Raw genomic sequence first — 27686 nt, 5'->3', positions numbered from 1 at the left:
TATATTTTACCACAGACTGTATATTTAGTTTTAGCTTTAACAGTAAAACTTTAAGTGGTTTTTACCTCCAGGGACTGCAGGTAGCCTTCCTGTGGGTCACATAGCAGGGAGGAGATGCGATGATTGTTCCTCATACAGCGAACGTTGGTGTCTCTCCACAACGGGAAGATCTGACGGATGATGGTCATCCGCCCCAGAGAGCTGTAGATCAGCTCCATGATGTCTGCGTCGCTCACCTCCTGAAATATGAAGACAACAGGAGGAGTTTAGTTTCACAAATCTGTCCCTTTAATCTCAGTGTAAAGTGTAGAGGCACTAATTATCTTAACAGGATTTCTGCACAGTGGGAAATCATGACACAAACCGTGAATTTGCAGTTTTTGAAAGGCAGTTTTTCCAAGTGGAAATTTGGATTAGAAACAAAACCTCTGAGGGGTTTTGCTTTGGCTGTGCCTGTTTCTTAAGCAATTAAAATATCAGATGTCACATTGTGGGGCCACAGAGCAGTTAGATATGAGAAAAAGTGAGAGAAAGTAAGGAGACGACTGATTTGGGTTTGAATTATCAACTTGTATGTTCAACTTAATATTGAGATTTTTTTTTTTTTTTTTTTTGTTGCTGTTCATAGGACATGATTCCAGTGTATACTAAAGGGAAACCACCTAAAATCAGAGTCACAATATGTTATTTCCATGGCCTATGAAAGCTCAATAAATATTTGTGAACATGAGCTTTTTTAAAGCCAGAAACCAGAGAAGTAGGTCTCAAACCTGTGATGTCGTAGGGTATAAAGACCATAGCTGCTCCACAGACAATGAAAGGGAGACTGATTTTGTGAACCCACAGAATGATTGATTTTTTTTAAAGCCCAGTTCAGACCGAAGCTTCAAGATGAGACCAAACTGTTTAAGAGCGTCACAGAGAAAAGTTGCAGTGGTGTGAACTGGCTCTGAGCTCGACTTGGCTGGTTTTAGAACGTAAAACTCGTCATCTGTTTCAACAGCCAATCAGCTTGTAGTGAAGTCCGCTGGTCAAGTCTAATTGATTGCAGATGGCATGTTCGCTTGCTACGCCCGCTGAGCCCTCTGTTTCTGTCCTCACAGTGTGCCGGTGTCGAATGGTGGGTTGCTCCTGCTGCTGCTCGCTGTATGTGCTTATGCCCCCTCACACACACATGCTCATTGACTGATTAATTGGCAATGATTATGATGGCATAGTTATTATGAATACAGTCCATCTGATGCTCATTTTGTTTCTGTTTTTCACCATTTCATAACTACTACAAATGCAACTGTAGCCAGTATCTCATTATCACTATCCTCATTCATATTCTAACAAACAACAAATTATATTCAGCCACAAAATAACCCTGAAAAGCTGCAAATCTGAACAGAAGTACAGAGAGTTGTTGCATAGAGATGATACATCGTCTCATCTAGTTGAATTGGTGTGAACTGGCAGGTGTTTAGAACATTGTAGAAGGGTGTACACAGCAAGTAGCTGCCTGTTTCAATTTGTCTTGGTGTGAATCTTTGATCTGAACTGGACTTTAAGACCCAAATGAGCTTTATTCTATTGCAGTGAAAAAATGTGTTAGCAACATTTGATTAACAAATCAATAAACACTTCAAGTATATCCTTCATACTAATATTAGCTCTGGTGACCCTTGGCCCTGTTCTGTGGGGGGATGCATGTGCACAGGGTCTGTAAAGATCGACAGTGTGAAGGGTCGGATCAATATTCATAAGACATTAAGCGGCCTGTTAGTCTCCAGAGCAGGACAGTGGTCAATGCCGAGGCAGACAGCGAGTCTCTCGGGAAGCAATGGGTTCCTATCTAGCGATAAAGTGGTGAGGTTACTGTCGGGTCGAGCTCTCGGTTGATACGGCACATGCCTGAATCCATGCTTCCTCTCTGTTTTTCCTAATCAGATATTTTGATCTCTGCCTTTTGCATCGACCTCTGTTGTTACTGCTGGTCTCTGTCCTCCCTCACTGGCAATTTCTCTTGGCCGCTTACTTTGTCTTTCTTTGTATATATTTCTTATTTCAGCTGAGAGTCAATCCAGCTTTTTTCCAACATTATTTGTCCTGAATTAGCATTTAAGGGACGACACAAAAGGTGACTAGCAAAAGTCTACCTAATCACCATAAAGCGTCTCCAGTTGATGACTTACATTGAGACAATTACTTCTTTGTATTATAGGTTTTCTGAAATTTTGTTTAAATATGTACATAAGGCATTGTCTTTTTAAATATGTCCTTCTCTTTACATTCCCAGAACAGATATTTGAACTAAAATTAACACCTAAATGTGTATTTTGGAAGCAAAATAGGCCCTAAAACTTTCTTTTAAACCCCTTTTCTAGTTCTGCCCTTTTCTCATGTCCATACCTCATGTCATATACATATTTTTATTTCTAATGCAAAACCAGTTGACGGTGAGTGGTACAGATTATATTGATTTTGTCTCTCAGGGCCAATATTCCTCAGATCTTTCGTCAGTGTACAGCGTGACTAAAACACTCCTCAGGTGATTCTAGCTCATTTGGTTTTATCCTCTGACTCTTCTTCTGACTCAGTCAGGTAGAAATTATGAATATTCATGAGTTGCCGTGACACATTAATCAGATGAATTATGCCGCATGGTTCACAGAGCCGAACCCTCACGTCCAAGCTAATAACTTCCAGTGACACCCAGTCCAAGTGTTCTGTCACCATCACGGCTGACGTTTGTGTCATAGCCTGACCCTGCAGAGGCACTGACCAGCGGCTGACGTGCCTTTTTGCCTCTGTTTGAGGAGAAAGTACAGACAATATGATATATTTCACATTTTTTAAAACCACTAGAGAAGCGTTATAAATCTAAATGGTATACTGTTTGTGATTATTTCTTTGTGGGAAATTTGCCTTGCACATCACAGTTCCAGCAGTATGAAATCACTGCAAAACAAACAACAAATACATTCATCCATCAGTTGCCCATCCACACCAGTAAAAGCGCACACAGTCCAATATATAACAGTGACCGGTGACAGGTACAGCTATGGCACACACATAAATCAGCCTCTGTATGTCTTGGCTGTCCTTCTTGTTGAATCACAACATTACTCCTGAACTGTCCGGACACACGCACATAACATAATATACTCCTTCAGAAATCAACAGTTATCACACAATCACGCACCTCACAGGTAACACACCCAGACAGAATGTCTGAGAGAGTAAATACAGCGCATCCATGTTTCAATGACAGCCGGCGACCAAAAATACTTTCACAAATCAAGTTCAGGTGACAGATTATCTTCTTTGTGCTGCTCAGTCAATGTCATTAATCTTTCAGGGGAAATAAATAAATAAAAAAAAATTACTGGTAATCATGACAGCGATTTAATTAGAGGTTAAGGTGCTTTTTGAAGCCTCAGGCAACTAAATTGAGAAGTAATGGGTGTGGAGGAAGAAGAGCAAAGCACAGCGCGTGTGACAATTTGAGAAGTCTGACTTGCCTATAAATACACACGTGTCTTTTTCATGTGCTCTCTGCGTTGCTAAGAAGAAAGGTAATTAGTTAAGCAGAAAATAACCTCAAGATTACGTTATTATTCAGTTGATAGAGCTGGATAATTAGTGTCCTATTGTCCTTTTGCAAAGGAGAAAAAAATTAAAACATCACAAACATCAAATTACGCAGAGCGCGAGCGTGTGCGGCGTGTGATACTCTGACCTATATTATCTCAGCTGTAAATCTCAATATATCAACTCTTATATTAAATCGAAGCCTCCACTTACACATCTAACAATAGCAATGATAACGCTAAATTATGAAACACTGAAGAGTTTTGTAATTCAAATCATATCCTATTCAGGCTATGCTGCTGTGTTGATTGATCATTGTCAAATATCGCACTCACATCTAACACATTATGCTTATGGCAAAGAGTGTTAATATGTTGGGGTTTTTTTCCCACAGAGTGAGGACAAATACAACATATCACTCACGCGAACGCCATATTAGAGACACTGCTGTTATATTGTGTATCAAAAATATACAGTCCATCCATCACTATTAGTATGGAACTCTATACAACGCCGATTCCAAAGATTGCAATGATTTGCAAATCAACACGACAATTATTTTCCTCCATTTTTCCATTGCAGCTATTCACATAACATTTATAGCAGACTTGGTATTAAGATGGGCAACTGAATTGTATTTAATACTTGAAGAAGCCTTTGTTCGCAGTGCCAGCTTCAAGACACTTCCTGTATGAACAAACAAATCTCTCAGTGTTCAGATGTGATTTTGGAGCATTCTTCCACACAGCCAGGTTGTGTGCCTGTGAATCTTGGGAAAAACATTTCACTTTCAAAACTTCAACAATTAGTGTCTTCAGTTCCCAAACACTCACTGAGTATTCTTACAAAAAAAAGGTGATGTCACACATTGGCAAACATACATGGAATGTGTTGCAGGCATTATCTCTAAAAGCAGTGTATATAGGGCTGGGCGATATGACCTCAAATCAATATCATAATTTTTTGAACATCTAACCTCGATTAATGAATGATTTTTGTTTTTGTTTTTTTGCCCTCATAGTTCAGTGACAAGCTTTGTACTGTAAATATGCTCAACTATTAAAGCTGAGATATTTTTCCCAATGAGAGAGTGCATATCTTATCTTTGTGGTTTTAAAATAATTCAAGGTAATCCCGCACACATGAACTATTTTGAATTTTGTGTAGCCTTTGTAAATGCTTGTGTTATTGAGAACTGCTTTGTCGAGGCACTTGCTGCTGGGCGCTCGTCAGTCTCTTCTTTTTTTGAGCCGTGCACTGTTCATATTTGGTAATGTGATTGTGCTCCAAGTGCCGAAACAGATTGGTGGTTTTACTTTTGGTCGCTGAAATGTTTTTTTACACAGTGTGAATTCTTTCTGTTCAGTTTGTCACGAAAGCCAAAAATTGGTCCAAATGACAGACAAAGCTTTTCTCTTTGGTACAAGCTGCTCAAGCTACATAGGTGGCTCGGTGTTTGATTTCTACTCTATGTTGCTTCCAGGTGGTGGATTGGATGGGTCGGAGTCACATGACTACACACATAGTTGTACGTTTTTAAGGGAACAGTACATGAACACAAACATTGGGGAAAGTATAAGATTGATTAAAGGTTCTGAATGTCAGATTCAATTAATTTTTGATTAACTGCCCTGCCCTAAGTGTGTAGTTACAAAAAAATAAAGTTTAAGTTCAAGTTTAATTCAATAGGTCAAAAAGGATATACAGATCCTTGTAGTCTAGTTTTAACCAGTGTCCCAACTTTTTGGGAATTGGGGTTTTACAGATATCTATGTTTAAAAAGTGTCTTAACGTGCAACCACAATAAACCAGATCTAGTAGAGCTAACAATGTTCCCAACACTGACCATGTCACATCATGTGTGAAGTCTTTCCTTTAACAGCATTAAGAGATGCAGTTATATTTCCTTTTGTCTTGTATTAACAGCACTGTACAAGTGTTAAATCAGACTTAGATTACATAATGAACAAGGTTAATGTACAGTCACAATGCAGATTACTGTGCACATTGACCTGCATTAGCAGCAACTCTTTAGTCAATTTTATGATGATTGTTTAATCCTCACACTGGTATGTTACACTAATAACACTTAAGCTAGGGTTTTATTGGTCTTTATTAATAATACTCTAAAGCACTGCCAATAAAAAAAAAACCCCAACAGATGATTTTGTGACACTATGTCACTTCCCTGCAGATCAAAGTAGTTATTTCTAATTAAATACCCAATGGTGGGTGCATCACTGTCAGCTATAGCACGCCATACATCTGTGGCCTTTGAATTTCTCGAAATAAGTTCAAAACGCAAACACTAGTGCGACCTTCGGGCGCCTGCACACGTGGGTGGGACCATGTCATCTTTGCAGCTTTGGTGAGCAGAAGTGGATGTAAATAGGCTGGATAGGGATGAACACATTTCAATTACTCAGAGGAATGAAGTTCCTGTCTATAATAATGTGGGGTGATTTTGTGAAAATAGACAACAGCCAGAGCGCCATGTAGGTTGATGAAATGTGTTTTAATCATGACTGCCTGTTTCCTATGATTTATCAATTAATTAAAACAGTTGCATCCAGCTAATAATGTTTTTGTGCATTTTCATGGGAATAACTCCACGACTTAAAATACTGTTCATAAGAAAAGCAACAGACTGTCTGCTCACAGCTCCTGATTGCCTATACAAGAAGGACCTTAAATGAAAGTGAAACAGAGAAAGGACCATTTGCAATAACATGTGGTCTGAACAGGCGGAAATGCAATGTAATTTCATGCCAAATTGCACTGCACTGTCTGATGTGCATCAACATAACCATCACCTCTCCACTCCAACCACCTCTGTTTAGTCCCGTTTGTTTGGAAGCAAAAATTCACTAATCCAGCTTAAGTGCAAAAACATGGACTTTGACCTAAAAGGATTGCATTGTGACTGTGTTAGCACTTAGATTAGATTGGCTACTTAATTGGAGCAGGATATCTCGAATGCGACATGAGGTGAAATGACATGTAAATAATCACTTCAATTAATGCGTTCATTTTTACAGTACAGTGTAAGCCATGTCATTACACACTGTCACCATGGATGGATTACTGAACAGGCCTACCGGCCACAGGCCCAGGGGCCAAAGTGTCAGGAGGCCCTGTGGCCTTCACTTGCAAAATGTCACAGAAATGAACATGTAGCAACCAGGAAGAGACTCAAAATGACCACGGGGGCGGCTGTGGCTCAGGAGGTAGAGTGGGTGCACTAATCGGAAGATCAGCTGTTTGATCCCCTACTCCTCCAGTCTGCATGTCAAACTATCCTCGAGCAAGATACTGAACCCTAATATGCTCCTGATGGCTGTTCCATCTGTGTGTGAGTGTGTTAAAAACTGAGTAGCAGGTGGCACCATGTACGGTAACCTCGGCCACCAGTGTATGAATGTGTGTGTGAATGGGTGAATGTGAAAGGCGCTATACAAGCACAGTCCATTTACCATTTACAACAAGATGCAAAGGCACTGCAAAGAGACACAAAGTGACTAAAGAGCAACACAGAACAACCAACAGAGACACAAATTGTACTCAATAAGACATAGAATTACCTCTGAGAGACCCAAACAACTATAAAACAACCACAAAGAGACACAGCGTGACTAGAAAGACACAAAATGTTCGCAAAGAGACACAACACAACCACAAAGAGGCACAAAACCACCTTAAAGTCAGTGTGTCTTGCTCCTATGATGGGGTCCCTTTGCATAACTGTGCCCAGTGGCCCACTGTTTCATAATCTGTCCATGACTGTAGCTCCTTGTTCATGAGCACAGTGCAGTGCAGTATCTATATGTGAGTTGCTATGATGGAACTTAGGTTTCAGCCTGAAGGTGCGGTCAGTCTTATTCAGTGAAACTTGTAATAACCCCAGTGACATTAACTGACTGTAAGTGTAACTGCTCTAACATTTAGATAAGGTGGTTAGTGAGAAGAGTCGTCTGTCGTCTGGGGTCCCTTAGATTTATGACCGTGATGCCGGATGTCTCCTGTGGTCACCATTTGTGGGTTAGTACATCATTTTTTGACATCTGAATTGGGTTTCTGCATAGAATCTCACTGTAGTTAATGGTACAAAGAATAAGAACCGCAAACCCAGGGCTTTGATGAATGCAGCATTGTACAGTACTTTGAGCAATCAATAAGCTAATTGGAAAATGAAATATTTATTTTTCTCGTAGTGGCCTCTTCAGTAATCCACCTTCCTGTCCCACAGTCTGGTGCGGCAGAGACTGCGTCAGAAGAAAAGGTTTTCCATCTCAGTTGCTTGACGGGCAGTTACCCAAGACATCAGTCATATCATGACTGTCCTCCTCGACTCTGTCTGTCACAACAGGCACAGCCACCTAATCCATCAAACATTCCGAGGTGTCACCGTCCCGCCTTTGAAGGGAAAAAAAACAACAACAAATTCCCCCAGAATTTGCAATCCATCTGAGTCCACTAGACAGTGTCAGATGCAGACAACCTTCTGTGTGCTAGCAGCTGCAGCACCCTGGTGTAGTGGGTGGTTCAAGGAGACGCACGCATGCCTGTCATCCCCATGCCCTCCTGCTCACATAAGTCATGCCGCATTTCTTACATTCTAATTTCAGAGCTTGCCTTTTTTTCCTTGTTGGCCATTTGTGTGTTGAATAAGTTTCACACCCTGAGGGCTCATGAACTGTGTGCCACTGAGGCCCACTCCTTTGCTTTAAATGCATTTGCGTCAGTCTCAAAGTAAAATGTTTGCAACTGAAGTTAAGTTTGTTGAGAAAAGAGTTCAAACTCAACCATTTTGTTTTTATGAAAAGGGCATTGCACTGATTTCACACACGGCCATTTCATTCATTTCACTTCATTTCATGTCTTCTGTGGCTCTGAAGGGAGCTTCGTCAAGGTCTGAGGTGATGACTTAAGTGACATCACTTAGGTGCAAACTGGGGATGTCAACTTTGAAAAGACCATTCAAGGAAGGTCTAACAAAAATGCTACTGGGATGCATTATGGGAAATATTTAGTGGTTTTGAAGTTAGACCCACACTAGAGACTAAAGGTCATGTTATTTAGTCTCTTCTGCATCCCACACCTTTATCTGAGTCTGATACTAAATCGCTGTACATCCACGTGTGTTCAACAGCCCTTATTACTGTATCTTTAAAACTATAAAAGGGACAATTTAACCCCATCTGACCTCTTACAGTTCCCTTAGATGTGGGCGGGGTTGTTGTCACTCACTGCTCCATCCAGCACTCACTGTATTTCCTTATTACCGGTGACACAGATGGAAGTCTGCACCTTGTTTATCGTCCACAGAACGAGGATGCATGCAGACATTTTCAGAACAAAATAAAATAGGCGTCAGTGAGAGTCTCTCTCCATGGGATATATAAGAATAGCAGGTTAGTGTTGCCGTATCCCACAGAAACAAAGCTCCGCAACACTTTAAGATCCACTAATCACTAAAGGGGATGTCATAAAAACGGTCAAAGTTGTCACACTGAAATTTAGGGTGTGCTGATTGATTCATGTCATCAACTCCTGCATTGAGTAACATTACAAGTAAACATTCCACCTTAAAAGTCGCCGGTAGTCTCAGACTCCAGCTGCTGTGAGAGGCAGCAAAACATCCTTTCATTTTATAGTTACAGTTTACTAATAAAACTCTCCACAGTATGAACAGTGGTTACATGAGCCTCAAAAGCAGCCACAACAAAGCCCTGAGCAGAGTGACCGTCCTCTATTGACCAATCAACATACTGCAGTGTTCACAGCTCCACCTTTTAGTACCAGATCTGTGTGCTAGGTACCCCAACAGAGGGGGGGACCAAAAATGGGGACGGTACGGAACTGTTCTATTGGTACCATCCACAACTTTCGGTTTTTGGAAACAGAAGAAAAGTGTACCAAACTGAACTGAATCGTACCGTACTGCTTGGTGGAAACAGGGCTTTATATTCACAAGAAGGCCCACATCTCTACAGCCAATATCCTCAACACTCTTAAACAATCTAGATTAATAAATAGCATATAGGTAAATAGCAAAAATGTATTATAGATTTTGGGGTGAACTGTCCCTTTAAGACACTGCAGGTCTTTGTACTATAATGCTTATGACATTCCTGAATAAAAAAGACTTATCAGGATCTGCTATATTCCTTTCTGTTCCTCTGCTAGTCTGTTAAACCTTATTGTTTTTGGACTTCTTATCATACTCAGTCATCATCATCATTTTCCGTCTCCATCCATCTCGCTCTGTGCTCTTATCGCATTTTAAGCTCCTCGGCTACATTCATCGTGCCACATGTTGCTGCTGGTGGCAGATTAGCGTAACCTCTTGTCGTGAGAGTTGAATAAAAATGTGAGATCTCACTGGCTGTGTGAGGTGTAAAGGCTGGCAGGAGCCTGGGGGTGCTGATGGGATGGGCAGGTGACAGTGAGCCTCAGGATCACCTGGTTAAAATGAATGTCACAACTCAGTCATGACCAGTCATGACAAGAGCAACTGTCTGTGGGGACTGTTGCTGCATACATGGACGAGGGGTAACATGGAGAGCTGTTATTTCCCTGCAGGATTTTGTGATATAGCCGAACTGCATCTGGTCAGGCTAACAGGATTTACAGAGGTGCAGGAAACAGTATGTAGTGCATTATAGCTGTGCAATAAGGTGGAAGCACAGAATCCACCAACAGCTGCTACAAAAGGAGAGTGATTCATAGTTGTTGCAGTTTGTAAAATACCCAGAAAAAGTAATAAAACAGAAACATACTAAATCCGAGAATCTCATTCTAGTAATCACAGCGAGTGTCTGTCTTCTTGCGTGTTCGAATAAATTAAAAAACCTTGGGCACACTCTGTGCTATCAGCTATGTTAGGAGCCTCTCAGAAATCAAATCAGAGGCTAATGGAAACAAATTAGCTTTGCACTTACCTTTAAATCTCCTTACCCTTTGGAGATAAGCACAAATCGTGGAGAATACATTTACTGTTATATACATGCCCGGATTCAATTTACATGGCAACTCTTGTTGATAAAAGTAGAAGATTTCAAAAAGCTCTACAAGAGAATTAGTGATTTAAGCTAAAGGTGGACGAGTAATGTGCTCAGAGTATTAATGTTTTTTTTCTCCCCTGCACATGAGAGGAGCTCTGGAGGCCATTGTCTGAGAGGGAAAATAGGTCTGCATGAGTAGTAATTGAATTTTTTTGTTAGCTTTTTCAACAAGTCTGTGTTATTCTCATTTCAAGGTGATTGTCAGTTTCATGTGCAGTTTATCTTGGGTGATAGATTGAAAGGCAACGGAACAGAGACAGAGGGGAAAAGGACAATCAGAAATTACAGGAAGGAGAAAATAAAAACAAAGAAAGAGCAAAAAAAAAAAAAGATATTTTCACTGTCTGTAGAAAGATGGGAGAAATGGAAAGTACACTTTGAGAAAGAGATTGAGTAAAGAAATGCATTTCATAGTTCACAGATACAACCAGGCTCATTCCTCCCATTTGGATGTGTACCAGGGAGAGATAACTCTACAGTGAGCCACATCACATCAACCATTAAGGGAGTGCCACAGAAATTAACATGCCATTAGTTCATACATTCCCAGAGCCTGATGCAATTAAAGCTAATGTCTTGGTAGAAGTCTGTGGTAATTGACTGAAAGGCATGCATGCGTTTGTATGTGAATACTGCTCCAAATTAAAAATTACACTCCCTATCTTATCATCTTGTTTGAGACTACTTAAGCTGTCTCGGGAACGTATCAGCAAAGCAATATGACTTAAGCTGCCAGATGCTGAGAAAAGTTTCAAAGAAATCATGGTCTCATTAGCTGTTGTACATCAGCATTTGAGTTATGCTGAAAAGCACGCTGGGAATCATTTGAAACATACAAGGTAGTTATTCTATAAAAGCTCATTATAGTCCAAAATGAGCTAATTTAGGCTGCCACATACCAGACGCCTCTCAACACACTGAGCCTCATTAACTTAAATCAATATTTAAACTACCAAAATATGCTTAAGTGCTGCATCATCAATTTCTAGCTAAGGCATAAATGACAACTATATACTATGCAGGATTTTACTTAAAAAAGTACAATGTCCAAACAATGTATGGACTCATACAGAGGTAATCTCTTTCAATCATCACTTATGACTCACTAGAAGTGTGTGGCGGTGTATTTATCTGCAGACTTTGCCTGTAATTTTGTCTTATTTTCTACGCTCAAGACGTTTATTGGCACATACTCCCACTGTAGGTGGTATCGAGGCTTTATAAAAAGGTACGACCAGGTGCTGGACTGTAAGCAGCAGGAATACAAGAGACACAGCACTGAAAAAATGCAGTACAGTGAGGTGACACCAAATGGCAACCTCTGGGACTGAAAAATGAAGCCAAACAGAAGCGTGAAGAATTGTGGTTCATTGAACAGCCACTTGAGGCAGGTTCCAAAAGATCCCCATTGACCCTGAGTGTTACAAAACTCAACTTTACAGCAGAAATAAACATGTTCACAGCCTGGTATAAGAAGTGGTTTTGGACTCTATAGCTAATGTCCACATTTATCAAGGCTCAAAGTAACAAATATTTAAGTGCAGAGCTGCTTTGAGTGACAGGCTGTCTGCGAGGTATTGCTACATGGTATGTTCCGAATCGCATACATTTTACTTTTAGTAGATTCTGCAGCTGTCCTTAAAAAGTACGCACTGTTGCATTCAGTATCTACACAATCAAGACATACTACTTCCTCCTAACGTTACAACTCTTACGCATATATCCGTTACCATGGAGATGAAACAAAATGCCATTCACTGAGCTCACCAGAGACAGAGATCAACTAGGACAGCTCTGATGTTGTTGATTCTAACATATTATATTCAGGATAGTAAAATTAAAGAGGCTATACACTTCTCTCTCATTGTAATTTAATACTTATGCCCCTTTTTAATGGTTTTATTTATGATTATTTACAATTAATATCCCTGCTATTACCAATCAACTGGTCATGAGTCATCTGAATGTGCTGTCATCTATCATTGCAACTTCTGACAGCTGTATATCAGCTGTCATCTGTTTGCCAGTCAGTCGATATGACATATCGTCCGCTGCACAGAGGATTGTGGGTCAGAATAGCCAGAAAAGCATGCTGGCTTGTAGGGTTGGGAACGATTAACCGATATGACCGGATATCCGGTTTGACAAGCGAGAGATACGGCTGCGTCGGTAGCAGCCTCCTCAATCGATACGAATCAGTCATGAATCCTTAGATGAATCGATTGCAGAGTCATGGATTGGGTATCGCGAGACTAGCAATCGGTTGACTGGCTTTAACAGTTTGCATCTCTAAAACAACGCGAGAGCTGGCGGCATGCTCCGTAGCAGGCATTACTGACAACGATAATGGATGTAAACATCAGCACCAGCTTGACCGGTGGAGCTGAGGAACAGAAGCTAATGCTGGTTGGATAACCCAGGGAGCAGCCAAGCCGCAGCAGAAACTAAAGGCGAATCCTGCCGGTTGTGGGTTGAACGCGGGGTCACAGACACAGACAGAAATATGTATTCCTGTCAAATACGGCTTACCGGCGACCGAGAAGCCCAGCTCCAGGTCCAAGAAGTCTTCATCAGTGTCATGACTGCCCAAAAATACCTGAACAGTCGAGCCGTGGCAGCACACAGGTATGTGACGTGTCAGAGGAGAAACGAGCCGTTGACATTTCCACAAACTTCACCGCACTTTAGTGACTGTTCTTTACTTGTCAGGGGAGGAGGGTGGCTGGTTGATTTTTATTTTATTTATTTATTTTATTTTGATCCCCCCCTATGTTAATCACTTATTGATGCTGTTTTTGAAGTATAAATAAGTCAATAAGTAATTTATTCCATTGAAATATCATTGATGTATTATAGAAAAGTGATTTATCTTTTTATAAATGACAAACAGAGTGTAGCAAACACAGAGAAATAGTCTGACATGCTGTCAGTGATAAGCTGCTAGTCATCACAGTCCATGATATCAACTAATAACAGGAGATGTCAGATTCTGCCCCTACATTGCATGTTATTATTGTATTCTGCTTTATGTTTATATTGTACAGCGTTATGATAAACTTTATTCCACACTCAAGTCCATATAAGATACATACAAAAACACAGACAATGTGTGATTTTGTTGTTGTTTGTCTTTTTATTTTATTTTTGCCAGTGCCAAACAGCAACAATGCTTGGGGATGTGGTCTTTTACAAATTTGAAAATACTGTAAGAATGTCACTTTTATAGAATTGGCTTCTTTATTTTATAATATATGATTAATGTCTACATCAACAAATGTTAACCATAGAATCGTATCAAATCATATCGAATCGTAGCGTTCCTACACTGTATCGAATCGCATCGAATCGTTCTGTATTAAAAATATATTGTTTTTGAATCGTATCGTAACCCGTGTATCTAGATACGTATCGAATCGTCTATCACAGAGAGATTCCCAACCCTACTGGCTTGCATACTGAAAAATCCGACCGGCTGTAGTAGAATATCCTGGTATTTCTGGCATACTGCATTTGACATACTATGTATTGGCACACTCTAAATTTTTTTCTGGCATACTGTATCGTATGGTAGTACGGGGATTCAGATTCAGTCAGATCCACCCCTCCAACCTCTTGCCAAAATATGGTCACTTCTGGCTCCAAAAAACCAAGATGGCGATGGCAGAAATGCTGAACTTGAGGGAATGTCAGTCTACACATCAATGGGTGATGTCATGATAGCTACGTCCATTCTTTGCTACAGTTTATGGGCAAAGTGTCTGAAGAGCATGAATCTGGGGTTGGCTCTACTTTCACTTTTGCTGGCAAGCGTGTTTACAAACGATTTTACATAGTACACCTTTAAAGTCTTATTAACTGTGCAGTGGCCAGTACGTGTTCTCAAATTCTGTATGAAGAGTTCATTTACCACACAGAGCTGCAGCATCTGAGTATTGATATGCTGCTTATGCAACATGGCTACATGGACTACAAGCAAACATTAATCATGCTCCATGGATTATGGATCAATATGTGTCATGTTTTGGATGTTGAGCACAGGTTTAGATGTTTGTATAAGTGATGAGGTGACATTTCATTAAAATACATTGGCATTGATGTATGTGTTGGACAGAGAGCTACTATTAGGCACAGCGATGCTAATATTCCAGGTAAATCAGCAGGGAGGAACCTTTTATCTCATGTCTTTTATCCACTGCTTTTAGCAGCGGCCAATCCTGTGACTCTCCCCCCTTATCTCCAAATCACTTTGAATCAATGGAAATGCAGTGTGGAGGCACTAAAGCTAAAGACAGAGTCCACTGTTCTGCATTCACAAAGTGCACCTGAATGTTGTGCTGTTACAGCCACTTTAGAAGACCATTTAGGTCAATGTCAGACACACAGAGCACTGTTACAAAAGGAGGGAGTAGGGAGAGACATACTAGCATCACCAGTTAAAGGGAGGCCAATTATACAATATCAAATAAAGGCTCAGTCCCTCAGGCTGCCAAGATAAAATAAAAACAAAAGATGTGCCGCTAATTTAAATGAACAGCAAAGTCTGCAGGTTCTGGTGTGTCTGTGTGTGCCTTGGCAGCATATAAAACCGTGTTGACAGAGGCAAACTGACACGAAGGTCTAAATTCACTCAGGTGCATACAAGTGTGTTTGTGTTTTGGCCTCACCTCATTGGCATAGACCCAGTGACTGTCCTTGGATGCCAGGTTGGTTTCCACAGCCTGCAGTGATAAATAAAAAGAAAAAAAGAGAGGACAGACAAAGAGGGAAGGACATATTAAGAACCTTGTGTGCAATTCATTGAGAAATTACAACAGTCAAAAGAATCTCTAGAGCACAATTTGTAAGTCAAGACATCCTGGATCACGGAGAGGGTGCTGGTCAGGGGAGGAAAAACATCATGCCGAATATTTTTTACAGTGGACGTGGGAATAAAGGCTAGAGTACAGATGTACATATTATGTGGCCTGCTCAGGGACTTTATTAGTCGTGCTCATTTCAGAGATTTTGACAAGTGACAGAGAAAATGTGAAGCCCATAGAAATTGGCACCAGTGTGGGATATAAATCTGTAACCTGTCAGATTCTGTGGCACAAAAGAGTCAACTCAGAGGAAAAAAAGAAAAAGTAAAACACAAATCACTGCTACTGACAGGTAAGGCGTGTAGTGAGGTGTTAAGGCTCACACACACAGCTATTTACGACTGGCCAACACTTTCTGCAATCGCAGCTCTCAAAATTTGTTACCATATCTAAATGAAACAGCATCAGCATTTTTTTGTGTTTCTTTTGGCACCGTATTACCTTCCCGAGAGGACAGGGTGTGTAGTGAGAGTGCACAGCTTTTCTTTACAGTTCAACTGATTTAATTTTAAGAGGTCAAAACTCCAGCAACACGTTTGGTATAAAGAACAACTTGATTGTCAGACCAACATGTCCTGGCTTGTGGCCTTCATCAAGGTCATGCATTGATATCTGACAAGACCTCTTAAAATTCAATCAGGTACACTGTATAGAAAAGCCATGCACTCTCACAACACTTTAGACCCCCTCACACTTTTTCCCTTCTCCGTGCACCTTGGAGGCAGGTAAAGTTGTGCCAGAAGTCCCTGCCTTGCTTTTACAATTTGAATTTTACTGATGTTAAGTGGTGGAAAGGTTACAGAGACATATTATAGCTACTTTGTTTCTGTTTCAGTCAAACACTGAATAGAGTTATTTAATACAAAGAGACACCCTGCGTAACACTCTCTGCCCTCCACTCTGCTGTCACAACAATACTTTCCCTATCTGAAGTCTTCGTCAGGCGACAGTGTAAACCAAGTTACACGTGTACACAACAAATAAATCTGCTTTTCCAGGAGAAAATCAGGTTTCCCTAAACCAATTACAGAAACCATGTATCTCTTCTACGTGACGTTTCGAAAACAGGTTAGGGCAGGACTGTAATCCGTTTACTGAGGTGCATGTAAATGCACTGAGTGACCAGAAACTTCTCAGCGCAGGTGAAAATAACCCCCCCGTGGAATTACAATAAACGGTTCATCTCATTATGAAGTCCCTACACCTGTCATGAGACTGCACACATTTGACATCTGTCATGCTTAACGTCTCAATGCATGCCCTCTCCTGTAAATTGCTATCATTAGTGTCTAAATGAATCCCTTTCACACAAAGCAATGAAGACTGATGTCTCAACACATGACCTGCGGAAATGTGCTGCATTTTTACTCAACAACACCGTGCTCATCAATAATAGGTGGTGCAGAGCACCGAAAGCTGCCAATCGATCTTCTAACCTTGGAAGAGTCATGATTTGATTTTAATGCTCCTCTCATTCCCAGATTGAGCTCATCAAACTGCAAGAGAACCACACCAGTGCAAGAGCAATATTTACCGCCACGGCTGAAATGCCACGTCTCGTGCTTAAAATTAAAGACTGCGGCTACATGCCTCCATAAATTGCTGTGAAATTCAAATGTATAGGCTGACATTATCAGTGGGTGCTTTAATATATCAGACAGATGCTGGAGATTAAGTAGTTGAAGAGCAAGAACATGTGTCATGGAAACTACCCTTTAGTCCTCATCAAAGACAGTTTATAAATGCTTCTAATCTGTTTAAAGGTGTGGTTTTGTATTTAGCAACAGGATTTCTGAGCAACATTTATTGTTGAAAAAGGGCTGGGGCCATGGTTCTCTGTTGGAAACTGGTGGATTGCCCCCTCCAGTTCGGGAGAGAGTTATCACCTCAAGCGAGGGAGTTCAAGTATCTTGGGGTCTTGTTTACGAGTGAGGGTAGAGTGGAGCATGAGATGGATTGGCGGTTTGGTGCAGCATCTGCAATGATGCAGGCGCTGTGCAGGACCATCTTGGTGAAGAGGGAGCTGAGCCGGAAGGCAAAGCTTTCTAATTAACTCGTCCATCTACGTCCCAGTCCTCACCTATGGTCATGAGCTCGAAAGAATGAGATCGCAGATACAAGCGTCCGAAAAGAGTCTCCTCTGAATGGTAGCTGGGCTCAGCCCTAGAGATAGTGTAAGGAGTTCAGACATCCGGAGGGAGCTCGGAGTAGAGCTGCTGCTCCTTCGCATCAAATGGGGCCAGTTAAGGTGGTTTAGGGATCTGATCAGGATGCCTCCTGGGCACCTCCTGTTAGAGGTGTTCTAGGCACGTCCCACTGGTGGGAGGCCCCAGGCCAGACCCAGAACACTCTGGAGGGATTATATATCTCATCTGGCCTGGAACGCTTTGGGGAGGAGCTGGAAAGCTTTGTTGGGGTAAGGGATGTCTGGAGTGCTTTGCTTGGCTTCCTGCCCCCACAACCCGGCCTGGATAGCTGGATGAAAATGGATGGATAGATGGACAAACATAAAAGGGTACCAAAAGATATTGTTTGGTACCAATACCAAATCCCAGGTACCAGCACTGGTATTAGTACAAGTGTGAATGGTACCCAACCCTACAGTCAGATCAGTACAATAGTTAAAGTGCCACATTTTAAATGTATCCATAAAGAGACAACTCAGTACAGCACTTTTCCTTTACAACCACAGCTACATGGGCCTGAAAAGCTGATCGTGCTGTGCTTCCATCAAGACCCAGCCCATTAGTTCTGAACATTTACAATGTTGGTGCTGGTGTCAGTATTATTGTTTATGTGAAACAGGCATTTATCATGCTGCAAGTGACAGTTCAAATGTGATAAAGGCAAAGAAGAAAGTAAATATTTCACTACTGTGTTGCGAAACCTTAAGGCACAACATAACACTGGAGGGCCTGTGTATGTGTGTATGTGACTGTGTCTATTTGTTTTCAGGGGTGGAACAAAGCAAGAGTCTGAGAAAAATAAGGTCTACAGTGCTCAAGGTAGAGCCATGGGGAGCACTTCAGGCAAAAGGTGAAGGAAAAGAAAGAGCAGAGGCAGATAGATGAAAGGGAGCTGTTTGTCTGTGTGTGTGTGTGTGTGTGTGTGTGTGTGTGTGTGTGTGTGGAGGGGGTCATGTGAGAGTGTTTTGGAAATAAACTCACAACAGTGTTATTTTAGAATATCTTGATAAATAAACTTAAATGGAAACATTATTTTATCACTATATTTGAGTTGTATTATTTTGACTGTTGATTTCCAGCAGTTAATGCAGTGTGTAAAAAAATATCATCCTTTTGCAGATTGTGCAACGCTGATTTTTCACATGGATAATTACATTAGCATTTAAAACATCCCTGAATAATACAATAGCACTGTTTGCTTTGACAAGAGACATAACTTGACACATTCTTTCATCAGCAAAACACCATAAACCTTTAGATTAAAAGCATAAGATCAGTAAGGGGTTCCTCTAATCTGTCTGATGGTAACATATCAGCAAAATCCTTTCATGTGTGAGTAATCCATTAATTTAAATTATGATAATGTCTCTCTGGTCCTGAAAAAAAAAAAAATCTGACAATGAGAACAATTGTCTGCCTTGAAGAATAACCTTGACATTCAAGAGGGACGACAGCTCCTTAAACTGCATTCATTGTTCCAGACAGACTCTGTCAGATGCCATAATGGTAGAAAACAAGTCAAGTAGTGCAGTGTGGGTTAGTCAGTGTGTACCAGCTGGGATGCAGTGTTTGTTGAAGCCCTGGGCCACCACTTGAGACGTTCAGCCTCAATTCACGGCATAACCGAACACTTGACAACTCTAGAAATAAAGCCTTGTTGAGCTAAATGATGTTTGTGTGGATGTGACAAATGCATAATTGTACTGACATACTGATGTGTTTGAGAGCTGCTATATCTGACTGAAAGCTGTGCTGAATTTGTAGCTCATCATCACCATGTCAGTCATTGTTAGTCATCTTTGTCATTTTCTCCAACATCAATCTAAAAAAAAAGAGGTGAGAACAGCTACCATTTTGAACTCATTGATATATGCTGCATATAACTGCACACTAAATTGAGACTTAACATTCATGGCTTGTCTTGTTTCAACACTAATAGTGAGTGGCCCTGGTTCAGATTTATTCATACAAAATGAGAAATAAGATTTTAATTGAAAAGCGCCTGGATGCTGAGATCACAAAACATGCTGTGCTTACAGCACTTCAGGGACTTTGCTCATTAGGATTCAAAACTTGCAGCTCCTAAATACAAAGCCCCTTATGTCTCAGTACAATTCCTACATTATTTTGCCTAATCAGCCCTTTCCTAATCATACGTAGCCTCTATTTCACTTGAACGAAGCAAGGGTTTTCTCCTTTGCTTAAAATTTATCACACCAAAGCCTAAAAATCCATTTGAGACCTTTAAATGTTATCGACATCCAGGCAGAGTAATTTCGGCTTTGTGTGTTTTCTTTTCTTTCCATTCACTTCAGGAGATGATGTAACAGTGTAACTCTGGAGAGCAATGTGGTTTTGGAGAAGGAGGCACAGACAAGAGCCTGGAGTGACATCTGAGGAATATTCTATACTGTTGATACAGCCAAAGCCTGGCGACAGTAAGATCTCTAATCAGAGAGGCAAAGTACCCCAGGCATGTTCTTATACAGTAGCGATGCCACAAAGGCAGCCACAGAATGCCAACTCCAATTTAAAACCGTGACAGCCGAGGAGGGATTGAGAGGAATTGCGGTTAGGAGGATGTGAAAATAGGTGGGGGGAGGATGTATCTGCTGCATGTGAAAACATGAGAGCACTCAGTGTGAACTCAGTCAATACAATTATTTGTTACAGAACAAAACCATGTTTAAAATGTCTGAAAACAAAGTCAGATTGGATTGTACACTTGTGTTTATTAGGCACACCTAGCTAAAACTTATTAAACAATCCTGCAATGAATCCTACCTTCAAGAAGGTTGTAATGTTCAGTTCTTGTTGAAACTGTTTTAGAGAAGTACTGATTCAACTTTCAGATTCAGATTCAGATTCAGAATACTTTATTAATCCCCGGGGGGAAATTGTTTTTGTTCCAATGCTCCGTGCAAAGTAGAAATAGAAATACAGCATCAATGGAAACAAGAGATAAAGATGAAGATATAAATAAGATATTAAAATAGACAATGAAATAAATAAAATAAAATATTAAAGTAGACATTCAAATAAAATAAAATAAAATATTAAAGTAGACAATAAAATAAAATAAATAATAAAATAGTAAAGTAGACAATCTGAAATATATACAATATACAATGAAATGGTTGTAGTGTTATAAATGAAATAAGAATGAGTAATTATATTGTGTGTTTTGTTTTATAAATAGCCAAATGAGTCCGATCATCAGAGGGAGGAGTTGTACAGTTTAATGGCCACAGGTAAGAATGACTTCCTGTGGCGCTCAGTGGTGCATTTAGGAGCAATCAGTCTCTGGCTGAAGGTGCTCCTCTGTTCGACCAGAGCATTGTGGAGAGGGTGAAAGCCATGCTGAAGTATCGGTCAGGTCATTTTACAGAATTTAGTCTGTGAAGTGGGCACATGGCTGTGACGTTGCTATCACTTATGGTGGATGATTAAAATAATGAAGAAGAATTCAATAGCATGCACAACGACGATGACCGGAGTGTCAGGGGAAGAGACTCGGAGGAAGACATGGATGATACCAGTGAAATAGACTTTGCCAAGCACGACTAGGATGACTATGTTGAAATAAAAGAGCAGATGTACCAAGACAAACTGGCCTCCCTGCACAGACAGTTGCAGCAATTACAAGAAGGTACACTGCAGGAGTATCAGAAGAGGATGAAGAAGTTGGACCAGCAGTACAAAGAGAGACTCCGAAAGGCAGATCTGTTTCTCCAGCTTGAGACACAGCAGGTGGAGAAGAACCTCATCAAGGCGAGGAAGGCAGTGGTAAAGGACGTTGACGATAAAAAGGAACTGATGGAAAATCTAATTGCAGAGCTGGAGGAGAAGATGATGATCGAGAACGAAAAATTAACAATGGAGCTGTTTCTACCATTTTTTTACCCCGTTAAAGGGTTTTTTGGGGGAGTTTCTCCTTATAAGCTCTGAGGATCCTAAGGACAGAGTGATGTCGTATGCTGTAAAGCTCTCTGAGGCAAATTGTGATTTGTGATATTGGGCTTTATAAATAAAACTGAATTGAATTTAAAGCTGACAGGTGACTCGATAGAGATAAAACCCATCATGACTTGGAAGCTAAGGAGACGGCCCAACGATCCGGTCCCAATACCAGACAAATGGAGAGACCTGTGATGCTGTTGAACTGTAGTGGATAACACTGACAGGTGTTAAGGTTAAGTTAAGGTTAATTATATTTGGATGTCTAGTTGATTGTGATTATTAGCTCGCTGCTAATACGAGCTACACAAGCTTTACGTCACAGCAACCACTGAAGGTATTCCAACTGTGCTGTTTTCAATTGTGGTGGACATCAAATTTAGGATTAGTCTACAGTTGCACCAGTAACAACAACAACAAAAAGAAGAATAATATGCCATGCTTATAGACACACACGCTCATATATGAACATTAAATATAACAGCTTTTCATTTGCTTACATCCATAGGTGCCATTTACACTGGGGATGCTGGTGACACGTCCAAACCACTTTTTGAAATGGTCAATTTTGTCCCCTTCACTTTTTAAAAGCATAATTTATTAAAGGGGAACTAATGTTTTTTTCAACCTGAGCCCTATTTTCCAATCTACTTTTGTCTAAATGAGTGATAGGATGTTCAATATTTGACATTTCTCCAGTACGAAGCTCGGGCTGACCTGCCTGCAGCCCTTGAGTGTGCGCTATATTAAATAACAGGGCACTCAGACAGCGTCAAACGTCAAAATACATCCACTAAAAGTGCATTTTTTTCCACACAGATAGGCTCAGATTGTTAGTATAATTATCCGACAACATAACGGAAAGGAGAAATGAACATCTGTGTTTACCTTTAGCTGGATTTGGACATGTTCCTCTGCCTGTTGCTGCTCCCTCTCTCTCCTTGTCTGCTCTTCAATTTCAATGAGCTCTGAGTCTGTGTATGTCCGTGTACTCCATGTTCAAATAAATACAGGCGGTCATCAAATTCAAATGGCTCATCCAGATCCAGTTGGTCAAAATTGGGTAGAAAATTCAGCCATGACTACTCCAAACAGAGTACCTTGTCGTGTTTGTAAGGTCAGTCCAGCAGTAACTTCCTGCAACAACTCAAATCTTGTGAGACATGAGATTTCAGAGCCAGACTTTCACTCTCTGAGTGAGTGTTTTGACTTGCCACAACAAACATATCCAAATTTTTACCTAAGTTTGACCAACTGGATCTGGATGAGCTATTCGAATTTAATGAATTCGAATATGTTTGTTGTGGCAGGTCAAAACACTCAGACGTTCATTTCTCCTTTCTGTTATGTTGTCAGATAATTACACTAACAATCAGAGCCTATCTGTGTGAAAAAAATGCACTTTTAGTGGATGTATTTTGACGTTGTTTGACGCTGTCTGAGTGCCCTATTATTTAATATAGCACGCACTCACGGGCTGCAGGCAGGTCAGCCCTAGCTTCGTACTGGAGGAATGTCAAACATTGAACATCCTGTCACTCATTTAGACAAACGTAGATCGGAAAATAGGGCCCAGGTTGAAAAAAACATTAGCTCCCCTTTAAAAATGTTCTGACAGAAAGCTAGCACCGAGTTATGTTAATTAACATATGAGAACAGTTTGCGAAAGGTTTTCTTTGCACTAGGAAAACATACAATGCAATGTAAATATAGAAGAAACAAATGTCCATTGACCAAAAAACAATGTGCTCCAAGCTTATAAAATCATCAGTCAGCATCAATCAGTAACTTTCATAAATTAATGACATAGATTCTTCTTGTTCAAGTTTCCATTTTCTCCCTCTAAACATGAAACATACACATAAAGGGGTTTATAAATTAATTAAAATGTATTAATGTTTAAATTAAAGAGAGACATTTAAAGCGATTACTTTCCCAAACAAAAGAGGATGGAGGAGTAATCCCTATACTGTGTGTGTGTGTTGACTCAGCAGGGGTAAAATTAAATGAGTAAAGTTGATGTGCAGGAGAATACCTGAGAGCCTTACTGCATTATATTCCATTATGTTTTTATATACTTCGTGTTTTACTTCACATGAATAAAAGACATTTCTACCAAACATTGGTGCATAAAAGTCACCAGAATGCAGGAAATATAGTGTTTGATGTTTAAAAGTTTCTGGGGGAGAACACCCAACCCCCCCCGCTGTCTCCACAGATGTTGAAAGGAAACCCAAGGAAGCAGCCCGGCTATGCCCTTTGGATGCAGCACTTTTCTCCAATCCTCCATAATTATCTACTTTGACCTAATACTGATGCCCCCATTGCATAAAATCGTATATGTTGAGGACAGTTTAAAAGGTATTTTTTATGCCACTCTGTCTCCACCCGTATTCAACACCACATGACGCCCTGGCTCACATCGCAACATACAGATCTTGCAAGTGAAGCAAATCCCCACCCTGCAGCTTACAGTTTAGATAATGATCTAAATTCAATGTGTCTTCAGAACAAGTGTCTGCAGTATCACCATGTGGAAAGAACAAGCACCCCTTTCCTCCCAGCTGGAAAAAATAAACTCATTTCTTTGTTCGTGCATGCATTTGCTGTTCACTGAGTGATACTTGATACTGTTAGACTGCACAAAAAGGATGTTTTGATTACCTCAACAAAGATACGCAAGATTTGCTCGATGCATCATTAGTTTCACTCTATCAATCTTAATCAATGTATCTGTCTCAATCTATGCATGTGTCACTCTGCCTACCTCCCTGGCTATGTGAATCTATATCTGCCAATCTACACTAAATCTGTGTACCAAAGGTGTAAAGATAAATCAATCTCTTCAATCGCACACCTGTTTCAGGATATTCCCAACACTAAAAGAAATGTCAGACTATCATGTTCAGCCATGCCTGAGATCTTCAAACACATCCAGGAGCAGTCAACGAGAGGAAAGTATTAGCAGTAATGCTAATTCTAACTGACCTCAACTCCTCCTGGTTCTTGCTGCCAAACAGCATTATTGAAAATACTAAATTCAGAGGGATGCCACTGACCCAGGAACTGAGGTAAACAATGCTCAGTCTGCAGCATTTAAGAACTGAAACTGAACTGGCTAAAGAGTTATCCGGTGTCAGTGCCTGTGTTTAACTGTGCTTGAAGATCCTGGGGCATTTTTGAAGCAGTATATGAGAAAAACAATTAAGGATATAATTCAGTAGTTTTAGTCACATATTTAGCATTTGTTAAAGTAAACAAATACCAAAACCTTGTGGCTGAATCGACTTGGTTTTGAATCACAGTGAACCGCATCATTACAAATTCATCTGTATCATTTTTGGGTCGGCAATTAGAGTATCTGACTGCAGCTTGCTTATCAAGATACATACTGAATTGCTTTAAGGGTATAGATACAAACCCCTAATGTCTACAGGCCCATAACGAGCCAACAATCATCTGTTGATCCATGTCGGGCCATCGGTGAGTTTCTAGCTAGTTTTTGTGCTGTGTCTTGCACCGTTGGTCCATGTCGGCCAATTCAACGTGTTGAATCAGTGTCAGAGATAGCAGAGCCCATCGGTGACTTAAATTACTCTGATTGGCAGCTAAGTCAAGAGCGCAAGAGACCGAAACAGACTTGTTATTATAGGTAAGATTATTACTTTTAGCCATTGAGCTCTTTAGCTGAAACAGTTCATAATGATTTGTTGAATTGTTCATTAGCGCAGCATAAATATAATTTGATCTTTCAACATGAGGTTTTGTTGTAAATGTGCCAACTGGCTAACTAGCATATTGAATCCATCCTGTTGGTTGTCCTGTTTCCCTTTTTGAATGACAAATACAGACTAATCCACCTGCTGGTATGGGGAGTTATTTCCTCTCAGGCAAGCTCAGACCCGACATGCTAGTTGGGCATTGGTTGCAATTTTTGCAGTGGGTTCAGTTGCACCTTTTTGGCCAAGACACAGGCAACCTGAGGTGATGCAACAGTCGGCCTTTGGCACCACTTGTTCTGTGTTCTTGGTTTGGTGTGTCTGGGCCTTATCTGTCCATCCATTGAATATAGTATTGTGAGTACACTGAAGCCTGATTGTTACATGCTCTTGTCACTGAAAGCTCTCAGAATAGCTTTGTTAACCTCCCTCCTCTCCCAAAACACTCTTCTAAAACACTTACACAGTGTGAGTTCAGTGAAAAAAATCTGAGGCCATGCAACATAGTTTTAAGGTCAGCTCTGGGCGCATAGCAACCAAAGGCCCGTGTTTGTCTGAAGTGGGGGCATTTCAGAGAGGCTTAGTATTTGGCCATAATTTGAAGAAGGTGGACGGTGAAAATTTTTCAAAAGCTGTCACTTCTTAACGTGTTCTTTTCGGTGTAAGGATGTCACAAAGAAGCCAGAGAGGAGTAATGAGGTCTGTCATAAAAGATTCACAATAATCCCTCCGAACCCTGCTTTGCCACCGTTGCTGTGGAAACACACCTTCAGACCACTTAATCTGCTCTATCGACACAGCATTGAACACAAATGTGCCAACTGCCCTCAGTGCACTTTCAGACTGGCACAGACATACAAATGGGGATATCTATTACACAAGTACATGTAAATATGTGTATCAAATCATGATTGATGCTCAAAAGACACAGCAACTGATTAAGCAAAGAGATGAGTCAGGTGGGATACTGCTCTGTAGTCCTTGGTGACAGTCCAACACCTGATCAAATCTCCTCTGACCTTCCATTGTCAGTATTCAACGCCAGGTGGCCCTCCCAAGAAGATGGCACACGTGTGTCACATTAAAAACAAATCACGACTCCCATCTGCCATGGCACTGAGGCCGCTAGCTTCTCTCTGCATGTAGTTAGCTTCCCACAGGCTTAGGCTATAGCCATGAGTGGAATAGCAAATGTCCCCACTAGGAGACTCACCAGTTGGCACATTAGCCCTTGTTATATGAACTAAATTAGAAGAACCTTAGCACCAGACCCAAGACTGTGATAAAGTGCAATATTTAACTATCAGTGCAATTTAGAAATCACAGTTTTGTGAAACTTTGTGTGCTATCATCTATACATTTATTCAATAAGCACAGATGGCTATCATGTGAATGAAGAAAGGCTGGGGAACGAGCATCAACATCACATGAGCACATTTTGTCCCTGTCTCAGTATCATGAACCACTCCTCTATATCTTTTGGTATCTTCAGTAAAAGTATGTGGTGGCTACTCTTTAACTGTTCCTGTGATATATTCCCTGCGTGGACTGCTGCACATTTTGTGAGCTGTAATGTTGTGAGGGGGATTTCCGAGAGTCACTAACAGGATTAAAACTAGGTGTGACATTTTATGAATACCATAGCAGGCTTAAGAGCCTCCTGAGTGCAGGCATTCAGTAAGGCGTAAGAACCTTCGGGGCGAGGGTTTTGGAACAGTTGCTATTTTTCAAACACTGCAGTGGACATGGCCTTAGCATGGATTTAACCCACCTCCAACAAGTACTTTGAGAAAGTGTTGTAATGACACAGTATGTGTGTATATATATATATAAAAACATGAACTACAACCAGTCATAGCCTCCTGAATGAAAATGCTTTTTCTGTTACCAAGTCTGTTAAACATTTATAAAAAGCTTCTTTGTCTTCATTTCATTAGCCTTGCTGTGACTGCTTTTATTGCTTAAATAATTTATTCTCTTTGCATAACACAGATGAAATAATTCCTATTTTTGAAAGCAACCGTCACAACAGCATTCATTAACACTACAGTAACATTACATGAGATTTTTAAAGACCTTGCTCATCACTAATCATTCTGTTGTCATAGAAAATACGAAGAGAATTTGCTTAGCTGAAATGTAAAGGCTATGTTTGGTGCCAAGCCACCTGTACAGCTATTCTGGTTGATGGATAAGGGTTTAGTCCATAGTTATACTCCTCTGTAGACAAGAATCTGAAGCCCTCATCAGATATTTTTAGCCACGCTGCCACATGAAGCTGCAGCATTTGATGGCCCAGACAAATACTGTAATATATTTTAAGAA

At 40.5% G+C, this 27686-nt stretch overlaps 1 protein-coding gene across 2 annotated transcripts in view; it reads right to left on the bottom strand.

Moving 5' to 3' along the window:
* Positions 1–27686, bottom strand: part of grid1a (glutamate receptor, ionotropic, delta 1a) — a 319169-nt gene that overhangs the window by 52413 nt on the left and 239070 nt on the right. For both annotated transcript variants that reach the window (XM_049599667.1, XM_049599668.1), the window contains exons 5-6: positions 15305–15358; positions 66–239 (exon numbers count right to left, since the gene is read on the bottom strand). In XM_049599667.1, the coding sequence (XP_049455624.1) occupies positions 66–239; positions 15305–15358 (228 nt within the window). The remainder of the gene's footprint in view (positions 1–65; positions 240–15304; positions 15359–27686) is intronic.

This window comes from Epinephelus fuscoguttatus, linkage group LG16, assembly GCF_011397635.1.
Source record: "Epinephelus fuscoguttatus linkage group LG16, E.fuscoguttatus.final_Chr_v1".
NCBI classification, from domain to species: Eukaryota; Metazoa; Chordata; class Actinopteri; order Perciformes; family Serranidae; genus Epinephelus; species Epinephelus fuscoguttatus.
This window is presented reverse-complemented; position numbering and strand designations above follow the sequence as displayed.